An 11,360-nucleotide genomic window follows, 5' to 3' on the forward strand; every position below is an offset into this window, starting at 1 on the left:
TACAAATTTGCAGGTTTTTACATGGCATGATAAAATGTGACCCTGGAGCACAAAACCAGTCTTAAGTCGCTGGGGTATATTTGTAGCAATAGCCAAAAATACATTTTATGAATCAAAATTATAGATTTTTCTTTTATGCCAAAAATCATTAGGATATTAAGTAAAGATCATGTTCCATAAAGATATTTTGTAAATTTCCTACTGTAAATATATCAAAACTTAATTTTTGATTAGTAATATGCATTGCTAAGAACTTCATCTGGACAACTTTAAAGGCGATTTTCTGAATATTTTGATTTTTGCACTTTCAGATTCCAGATATTCAAATAGTTGTATCTCGGCCAAATATTGTCCTATCCTAACAAACCATACACCAATGGAAAGCTTATTTATTCAGTGTATAAATCTCAATTTAAAAAATTGACCCTTATGACTGGTTTTGTGGTCCAGGGTCACATATATCAAGACTTTTCTCTTTGATGTAGATGGGAAGATTTTTCACTGACTGAAACTTGTAATAATGGTAATTGAGACGCCACGATTATTAGGCTTTAATTGTCAATGAATTGTGAACTCCTTAACCGTATCTCAAAGAGGCCCCAGCTTACCTCATCGACCTTATGCACGACAAAAATGTGGAGATCCGGCAGGTTTGTGACAACACTCTGGACATTATTGCCGTAAGTATCTACAAAATACCCCACTACATATGAGCACTCAAATCCAAATCGGAGACTTCAGTGTGTGTGTGTGTGTGTTTGCTCAATCCTGATGTTTACAGTGCCGATAAGATCTCTGCAGTTAATGCCCACTCACTGACATTAGATAGCAGTAATTGGTGGTGAACTCTTAAGAGGCAGGTTTGTTTGGGGAAGTGTTTCATTCACTTTATTAGCCTGCTCGTTAAGCCTCGGCCACATGAAAGTGTGCGTGTGGGATCTGGTTTGTATCCGTGGTGACAGAGAAAGTGCAGATGTATAGCTCTGGCTCCATAGACTGACATGTTTGACATTGATATAAAGTATGCAGATTTACATTTTCATCGGCCATTCTATGAAAAAGACTTTTTCCACTTAAGGTAATTTTACAGTAAGTTTTATAAATAAATATACATTTAAAAAATTTTACTCAAGCTAAATTAATTTATTAATTCAGATTATCATGGTAAATATACCTTCAGAAAGGTAACAAAATTGGCAGTTTTGTGGATTAATTTACACTGCAAAAAAATGCTTTTCTTACTTAGAGTTTTGTCTTGTTTAGTTCAAATTCTTAAATCAAGAAGCATTATTTGAAACTAAAAAACAAGATTATTATGCTTACCCCATTGGCAGATAATTTTGCTTGTTTGAAGGTAAAACTCACTTAATTTTGACTTATTTTTTTCTGAAAACAAGACAATAATTTTTTACTTGTCTAGAAAATGCTTCTTGATTTAAGAATTTTTCGATATTTGGACTAGAAACAAGACAAAAACTCTAAGTAAGAAAAGCACTTTAGACATTCTGCTGTCTATAAGTCACTTTTACATTGACATGTAGTTACAAATGTACTTATAGTTAGTAGAATGTCTAAAGTGGACTATCAAAATAAAGTTTAACTAATTAATTTGACATTAAAAGCTTTGCTTAGATACTTCTACAATCAGTTGTCACTTACTGTTGACAAACACACAGCAACAAATCATAAGATAAAGTAATAAATTAAAGGAGACTACTGTAAAATTGTGAAAAAAAATTTTTTATATATATGAGATGGTTAAAAAAGTTGACAGCCTTGGGTGCAAACTTCAAGTCTTTTTATTTATACATTATTTAAATTTAAAAAATATATAATAATAATAAAACAAAAACAACATTTGATTAGATATTGATTCTGGGATTCATGATCCAATTTCAAAACAATTCTCAATGCTCGCATCTAGGCATGGGCCGGTATGAGATTTTGACGGTATGATAACCTTAAGCATGTTTCGTTTAAGCATCACAGTTTCACGGTATTGTCGTTATTGCTCTAAAATGTGTTATTTTTAAATGACTGGGTTCCACTGAACACAATATATTTTGTTTTTGAGAAACATACAGAATATTAGGAACAGTATAATTTGTTTATTTTTTCTTTGATTTGTTTCCTAAAAAGAAGAAAAATAAAGACTGACATCTTTATTTAACCTAAATCTGTAATTACAGTTATTTAATTGTAGTTATATAATTCATATACATATCATTTATATCATTTCATATCATTTAGTTATATAATTTCATATACATAATTTTATTTAATAATAACCCAATTTGAAGCAAAAACAGAATGTTCTGACTAGCTTTGTGAAATTATACTACATGCCTGAACGAAACAAACAGATGCTCTGAATGAGATGCAGATTCACTCTCTGACAGCAGGAGGCGCTTCTGGAACACCAGATACAGCGTTTCCTTGATTACGGCTGTAAACAAAGCAGCGCTGCGCTGAAACACTGCTTTAATGTGAATTATACAGAGATGAGATTAAAAGAAAATACCACGTAAACTTTTCTGAAGACCAAAATCTTTGTCTCAGCAGAGATGGTTTAACTTTTTAATCTTTATTTATGGAGTGAGCTCTGTGCAAAGACATGCTTCTTGGCTGCTCTGTGAGAGAGTAACAAATGATTTCATATTTTTCATTGTTTGGTATAAACAAAACTAATTTTCTTAAAGGGATAGTTCACCCAAAAATTAAAACTTTGTCGTCATTTACCGACCCTGTAACTCCAAACCTGTATGACTTTTTCATTTTTCAAGTTTAGGTTCAATAAACTTTACCGTCCTCGAAGGGAAAATTTGTTTTGGACCCATTGCACACAAAAACACTAAACGGTAATAAACCCAAAACATCACGCAATGTAAAATAGAAAAAAACATCTTAAAATCGTACGTTAGAAAAATTATTTATTTATTTTATTTTTTTTTCAGGGAACAATCTACACAAGAAGTACATTAATATTGTTTAAAAATTGAGTGAAAACAGATTCTAGTAAGGTTAGTCATGGCAAAATTATGCTCTCTTTACCGAATGTTGGATATATTCAGAGCTGGTCAAGTTTATGGCATTCATGAGAAACGCCCACCATGACCTTATGTTGGGTCCAGTCCTGTTGAGAGTAACTGTTAAATGAAACCGCATTTGCTACACATTTTGCTTTCTATAATGTGATGTTGAAGCAGGATATTCAACTAAAAAAAGTAAGGTAGGGCTTTTATCCATCAGCAGTTGATTGGAAAATGGTCTTGTGGTTTGAAGGTTGGGGTTGAAAAATATGAGTGGGTGACGTCAGCCAAAAAGCCAAGTCATAGGCGGCGGTTTAGATGAAATATTATGAAGATAGAAATTTTTTAATTTGGTCAAATGTGCATTAATAAAGTAACTGGGGTCAGTTTTGATTTTATGTTAACTTTAAGCTCCTTGCAAAAGGGCGTAAAGAATGACTCTTGCAAGACTGATAATATCCTTTTCCAACTGGTGCTGGTTCCCAATCTGGAACCAGTTTGGAGTCAGTAAGATTTTGATTTTTAAGAAAATAATACTTTCTTTCAGCAAGGACACATTAAATTAAGCAAAAGTGTCTATAAAGACATTTATACTGTTAAAATTGATTTCTATTTCAAATAATTGCTTCTTTTAAAAAAACGTGTTCATCAAAGAATCCTAAAAAAATATATCATGGTTCACAAATATGTTTAGCAGCACAACTGTTTTCAACATTGATAATAATAAGAAATGTTTCTTCAGCACCAAATCAGCATATTAGTCACACTTCTCTCAGATGAGCACTAGTTCAGTGCTGTTTCATTAGAGGTCTATGAAGATGGAGGCTGATGTAGACAAAGTGACACACTTGACATGCGTTGGCAAATCCAGTAATGAATCCAATAACACAAAATCAACTGATTCCTTGTCTCATCAAAAAGTGCAGGTTGTGCAGAAAGCGTATGGCTGTGGGCGAGGTGTTTTGTGTGGCACTCCACCCAGTAATCACTGGATTCAGCCAGAGCTCTGTTTCTCTGTGGCACCATCAGCAGCCACAGCCTATAGGGGAAACCCTGCTCAGACAGAAGCCCTCATTGTGGGATGAAATTAATCTGCTGCGGAGGGTCCGGACGATGTTAGAAGTCTGTGTAACGGTAAATGGTAGAATCTCTTGTAGAGAGTTCAAGACGAGCTGGCACTGAGATACAGAGTGACAGCGCTGTTTTGACAACTTGCAGTGCTGTGTGGTATAATTTAGGTTAGAGGGTAGTAACACATCTCAGGCGAATAAATATACATGTTTGTGTGTGTTCTGCAAAGGAGTATGATGAAGAGTGGGGGAAGAAGATCCAAAGTGAGAAGTTTCGCTGGCATAACTCACAGTGGCTGGAGATGGTGGAAAGCAGACAGATGGAGGACGCCGAGCCATACCTGTACGGAGACGAACCGGGCGCCCTGGAGCAGCCCGATCTCTTCTACAGCACTGGTTAGAAACCACACATACGCCCCAAATAAACACCCCGCGGAGGAACATGGCTGAGATCATGAAAGACATCAGTGTTTTCTTGTCTGCTAGCACGACTTGATTGACATGCTGTGCCACAACTTGACAGACACGGAAAGTTAAAACCTTACATTTAGATTTCCAGATTTTTGCATGGGGATTGTGGTGCTGTATTTTGTCTTGATCGTCCGTCGAGTTGGTGTCATCAAAGGCTTGTCGTAGTGAGAGGTTGTCAGGAAGATAGATGAGGAGAGCTGCTGGGTGGAAGTGGCTCTGCGGGGTCGCTGTCTCTTACGTTTGTTTGCTCTATGTACTCTGTGTGTGTGCGCAGACGGTATGATGGCCCCAGAGCCAGGCCTCAGTCCAGACTTCTACAGCCAGTTCCACTCTCAGAATGGAGACTTCAACACCTGGTGAGTGAGCAGTTGTTACCCTCGTCAGCTTTCCTTGCATTATATACATGTGTGAAATGATTTTTGTTTTGACTGTATTTTGTTAATTATTAGTGCTGGCAATTTAAATTTAAATCAAAATTATTTACATGTTATGCCAATTAACTAAAAGAATTATATAAAAAAAAAACATGATTTTACTAAGAAAATCCCTTTGCCACTTTGTGTAGTGAGTGACTCATTCTGTGACGCCTTGTCGAGTTAAAAGTAGTTTGGAGTGCTTTGTAGTTCTTTTTTTTTTTATCACACATTTGTGACCCTGGACCACAAAACCAGTCATGGAAGCTTTCCATTGATGTATGGTTTGTTAGGATAGGACAATATTTGGCCGAGATACAACTATTTGAAAATCTGGAATCTGAGGGTGCAAAAAAATCTAAATATTGAGAAAATCGCCTTTAAAGTTGTCCAAATGAAGTCCTTAGCAATGCATATTACCAAACAAAAATGAAGTTTTAATATATTTACAGTAGGAAATTTACAAAATATCTTCATGGAACATGATTTTTACTTAATTTCCTAATGATATTTGGCATAAAAGAAAAATCTATTATTTTGACCCATACAATGTATTTTTGGCTATTGCTACAAATATACCCCAGCGACTTAAGACTTGGTTTTGTGGTCTAAAGTCAAATTTTTCTATAATTAATCTCAGTGAATTATGACAGTGCTAATATATCATATCTTTTGTTAAAGGTTTTTGTTTTTTTGTTTTTTAAAAAGAAACCTCAATAATAGCACTTTTGCTAGAAAACACTGGCATATGAAACACTGCTGTTTATAATATTGATCCAGTTCTAACTGATGCTTCAAGCACTCTTACGAGTCATCCTAATGTTAGCCACCTACAGTACAGATAATATTACATCAGTGATGAACATATATCAGTGTAATTCAACAACAGTCTTTAATGCATCACAAATAACCATACAGTTTGAAAGGCATAACACAACACATGTAGTACATTGAAAACAGCAAGTAACAATCTGTTTGTCGCACTGTCCCCAGACCATCAGGCCATTGTTTACTGTACCTGTTTTCTCCCATCAGTTTGGTTTTTAGGTCTTCATAAAACAGCAAACCTTCTACATTAAACAATTTTAGCTTTTGTACTTTTCTTTTAATCATTTGGATAGTATGATCACAGCTGTTCAACAAAGCACCAGGCTCTCTACTCTGACGTTTTCTTACTCTGTCAATGACACTCTTTTGGCCCAATAATAAACATTCCTTTTAAGTCCTATGGAGCCAAATATATTGTCCACATTCCTCTACAAACACACACACACACACACACACACGAGTACAGATAAAATAACATTTCACCTCTCCATCCGATCCGGTGCTCACGTTGACTCTCTCAGCCTGCCAAAGAGCTGATCTGTGAGGAAATGGATCTCCCACTTGTGTTCGATATGCAGCTCTGATAGTACATACCTACACTTGTAGTCTAAACTTGCCCTGAGTGCATACTTCATGCCATCTATTTCACTGGATGTGTTTATTATGCGCTGTGTGCTTTGTATGGAGAATGCGCTGCTCGTTGGCCTGTTTGTTTTGGCTGGGTGGGGATTTGGGCACTTTGCAGACTGACGGCTGGGGCGCTGAGTGCCGCCGGGCTGTCATGTGGGTGAGGAGAGAAGCAGGGATCCAGATGGAGGGGCGAGCTCTCCAGCGGCTCTTTGTAAAGCGATACATTTCAAATATACACTGAGGGTTGGGGGGCAACATTAGGGTCCTGGGATGAATGGTTTAATTTGAGTGGGCAGCTCTGAGTGACAGAGGTTACAATAATAATCAAACAGAGTTTCAGCCTTTACTTAAGACGCTTGTGAAACGATGCCTGTGAACGCAGGCCTTTTGGAGTGGTTTACTTCACGTCCAACCTGAGAGACAGGTATTTGATTAATTCAAGTGGTCCGTCAGGATTCCCATGTAGGGTTGCTTGGTATATCAGTAATATATATACTTAGTATGGCAGAATTTATGTGTAATTGTATTTCAGTAAGATTTCGATTTTTAAGAAAATAAGACTTTTTTTTTCAGCAAGGACACATTAAATTGAGAAAAAGTGTCTATAAAAACATTTATTAAAAAGATTTGTATTTCAAATAATTGCTTATTTTAAACTTTGTAGTTATCAAAGAATTCTAAAAAATATATATATATAATGTTTTCCACAAATATATTAAGCAGCACAACTGTTTTCAACATTGATAATAAGAAATGTCTCGAGTGCAAAATCAGCATATTATGAATGATTTCTGAAGGATCATGTGACACTGAAGACTGGCGTAATGATGCTGAAAATTCAGATTTGCCATCACAGGAATAAATGACCAGTTTTAAAATAAAAAAACATGTATTTTAAAATGTGACATTTCATAAAAAAACATTTTTAAGGCAAAAGTGACACCACTTTGGATAAAAACACAAATAATGCATTAATGTGAATAATGTATACATATTATAGAGTGTTTTTTTTTTTGTACCTTTGCTGATTGTTCAAAATGCCAAAATCCAGTTCAGACGAAAGAGAAACAAACGTGTAAAAGCTCACAAATATGACAGTTTTGAATAATTATACACCGTTTTATCATACTGTGTCCTAGATATCCTTATAATAATCACCAGAACCCTGTTGATTCCCAACCCTAGTGATCGAGAATGAAGACAGATGAGGTGCTGGATCAAGCTAAAACAGGCCACTCTGTCTGCAGATGGGCTTCTGATGTCCCCGAGGAAAACCAGTTCTCTGTGTGTGTCTTTTGTGTGCACGCATCAGACTGACAAATCCACATTTATTCAACCCGTGTGGCACACTGCGTGTCCCTAAAGTCTTGGACGAGAACGCAGGAGGAAAATAAAAAAAAGGGATGTGGACACGCAATCAGGCAAAGGAAAGGGGAAAAAGGGGGTGCTGTTGATTTGACACAGCCAAGGTAGGGCATGCAAACGGAGAAGTGACAGGAGCGGGAGATCAAAGAACAGGCTGGAGAACAACTTGGGGGGAAAAAGGAGGAGAAACGTCCTTTTATAAAAGAGCCGAGGTCCGTTTCCTGTACAAACACACTCTTCTGAGCTATGAAACAATGTCTGGTTAAAAGGGTCTTTTTTTTTATGGGCACCTTTGGCCGTTTCCCCTCCCAGAACTTCAGGGCTGACCTGGCTCCCTATGAGCTGTCAATCCCATCCCCACTCAGTTTTTATTGCCCTGTATTTGAAGCCCCATGCAGGAAGAGGTGACAGGCTGCCTCATAATTGGACAGGAATGTGCTCGCTACGAATCACAGGCCATAAATTGTAGAATATATTCACATTAATTCTCATTTTCTTATCAGACTGAGTTCATTTTTGGGTGTTAATATCATCCTGTAATTATTGACCTGAAACTCTGATAACTCACAGCTATAAATTCTCAGCACAATAAAAGCTCTCCCTCTGTAGATGATTATCCTGAACTCTGGAAGCCTGTATTTCTTTCTAAAGAACTTGCTTTCAAGGAAAGGCCAAGTGCGGAGGTCAAATTTAGTCAAAAACAGAGGCTTAGAGCACCTACAAGTGGTGCTGACCCGCACGTGAATCCCTCTTACCCACTGTTCAAATTCAGCCTGACAGATCTGGCAGGCCAATAGGAAAACGACATATTTTAGACAGCAGAGAGTGTGAGTCGGGATGCTAAGAGGAGCTGTGTTTGATTACTGGAGGTCATATGAGGCTAAAAACAACACAATGTAATGTGGGTACATAGGGGCAAAGCAAACCGCTCATAATTTAAGGATGTAGGCTTGAACCTGTTGGTTTAGAGAGAGGCAGACAGAGCCGACGGCCAGTTTTTTTCTTCTTCTAAAAACTACTGAACTTTTTTGGCTCTGTGCATCCTGAATGAGTGTAAATTGCTTGTAGAGGTGCAAGCAGGACAGGAATGTGTTTTAACTCTCACTTCTGCACACTGAGAACACTGAAAAATTAAACATTACTGCTGATTTTGTTAAATCTTAGTTTGTTTTTATAAAAACACTGACTCATCAAATTTACATGAATATATTTTGTATGTCACAGTCTGTATTGTACCTTGCCAATGGCCAATAGCATGCAGTATGTTAAAAGCTTACACTGGCATGCAGAGCTCACTGAATTAAAAACTTGGCATTACATGGGACAATATGTGGCACATACTATACCGCGGTATCTTGGACAGCAGGTAAATGTTTTCAAGGAAGCTTGCCATTTTTATTTTATACTCTTATATTGGATTTGTTATTTATTTATGTCTCTGGCTGTTTTTATTGTTGAGTCCGTCTCGGTTTTGTTTGTTGATTTATCTTGTTCTTGTTCAAGTATATTGTTAGTGCATTCATTTTTTATGTTCTCTGTGTTCACTTCTTGTTTAATGTAATTCTAACAACTAATCGTAATTGGTGTCAGGTTATGAAATGTATCCAGTCAGTGTGCTTGAACCACTACCACAAAAATTGATCATTTTTATTATTTATATTTAATAACATATCTGTATATGTGAGAATATTACTTTTTTATCTCCCCAAAAATGTTTTCAGGAATAATAGTTCATCAGAAATGTAAGAGCTGAATAAATCACACTGCTATTATTTCATATACAGTACACATTTATATATTTTGCTGGAAAACTATGGCATATAGTACAAAATGTGTGGCCCAATTTATTCTCACATTGTCAACTTATTCTGCCTGATGCTTCAAACTCAAAAAGTAATATATATATATATATAGTTAATATAAATTATATTATGTAAGTTATATAGGAAAATGTACAATGTTCAAGCCAAAAACATTTGCCCCCAGTTTCATAGTCGAGGCTTAAGCCTAGTCCCAGACTAAAATGCATGTCTGGGCTGTTTTACCTGAAAGAAACTTGCACTGACATATTTTAAAATAAGTTTGTGCCATTGTTTCGTCTCAAGATGCACATGAGTAATGTTATTTTCTAAGGCACGTTTATAAAAAATACTTAAATGTCCTAATTGAACTATGGCCTAATCCTGGCTTAACTTAAACCCTGTCTGTGAAACCAGGCCTTGATGAATTAATGTCTAGTTGGCAGCACATGACAAAATATAAAAGCTGAATGATGTTTCTGCCATCTCTCCTGATAATATGTATGGAAGGCCATCTAGTGCCTCTTAGAGGAAACATGTTAACAGTAACGGTTTATGCTCACTTGATTCACATCTCTTTCCTCAGCAGTGGAGCCGACGGACGTCCTGCCACTGCCTACGGTTTTCGTCCTGATGAGCCTTTCTTCCACAGCTACAGCTCCACCAGATAGAGCTGCTGCATCTTACCTTGCATTTCACTACAAGACAACTTTTTTTTTCTCCTACAAAACTCATGTGGGCCCACCCTTGGATTTAAAGGCAGGATTAATAGCGAGACCCCAGTAAAATGCTTGGTGATGCTTTATAATAACTTTTAATTATTCATTAACAAAAAGGTCAGTAGTTCATGTACATTCAAATATGAATGCAAAATGCTATTTTATATTCAAATGTTTATAAATGGAGTTTTCTTACTGTTTGAATGTACACAAATAATCCTTTAAGCATTACATAATGTTATCATGCTTAACAGATGATCTGTGTACATTGCATTATCTTATATAATGCATTATTATTTATGAAGGATATTATGAAGTGCTGTTGTTCAGTTGACTTCATTTGGTTTGAAGACTTCTTGATCTTACGATCTTAGAGAGACATACAGAGTACAATTTAATTTGCCTCATGCTTCCGCCTTAGTTACTAATGACTAGAGTTTGATTTTAGTTTTCAAAATAGACTTTATTTATTTTTTACACCCTTTCTTAGGTTTTAGGGAGTGCACTTTAATTAATAGTATAAAGTATATTCACTGAACACGAATGACTATGTTCTCACCTTCATATTCACTAAATGATAATCAGCTAAAATGTTACTGACCGATTTCTCCTGTTCTCATTAACCAGAGTTGACTGCATAAATGGATAAACTGCATTAACAGCTTCATGGTGATGTAGCATCACTCACTTTATTCAAAATATCTTGCACTAATTGTCATGTATAACAAAACTACGCTGTGCGTGTTAGCCTATGTAAGTAGACATTATTCCTATGAGAGATATTTATGAATTAACGACCTAATAATGTCCAGGGTTCATTGCTGTGAAAATGGTTGAGTCTTATAACACTTTTAAGTAAGGTGCTAAATACTGCCTCTGGTGCAATTTTATGATATTGTTTGAACTTGGGGATTATATTTAATTAATTTTAATTTATCTCAATGAATTCAAGACAGCTCTGTATTTCCAGACACAAAATGTGCCTCCTAACATCTTGGTCTTTGCTGCTATAATGATCCTGTGAGTTTGACAGATT

At 36.1% G+C, this 11,360-nt stretch overlaps 1 protein-coding gene across 1 annotated transcript in view; it reads left to right on the forward strand.

Annotated features, from left to right (window-relative positions):
• The window catches only part of LOC107589893 (kinesin-associated protein 3-like), a 23,873-nt gene extending 13,434 nt beyond the window's left edge, over positions 1-10,439 (forward strand). The window contains exons 5-8 of the mRNA XM_016278468.1: positions 595-680; positions 4,330-4,495; positions 4,845-4,926; positions 10,192-10,439. Of these exons, the coding sequence (XP_016133954.1) occupies positions 595-680; positions 4,330-4,495; positions 4,845-4,926; positions 10,192-10,276 (419 nt within the window). The 3' untranslated portion in view covers positions 10,277-10,439. The remainder of the gene's footprint in view (positions 1-594; positions 681-4,329; positions 4,496-4,844; positions 4,927-10,191) is intronic.
• The last annotated feature ends 921 nt before the right edge of the window (positions 10,440-11,360 follow it).

Source organism: Sinocyclocheilus grahami, unplaced genomic scaffold (genome assembly GCF_001515645.1).
Source record: "Sinocyclocheilus grahami isolate Dianchi unplaced genomic scaffold, SAMN03320097.WGS_v1.1 scaffold121.1, whole genome shotgun sequence".
In the NCBI taxonomy this organism is placed as follows: domain Eukaryota; kingdom Metazoa; phylum Chordata; class Actinopteri; order Cypriniformes; family Cyprinidae; genus Sinocyclocheilus; species Sinocyclocheilus grahami.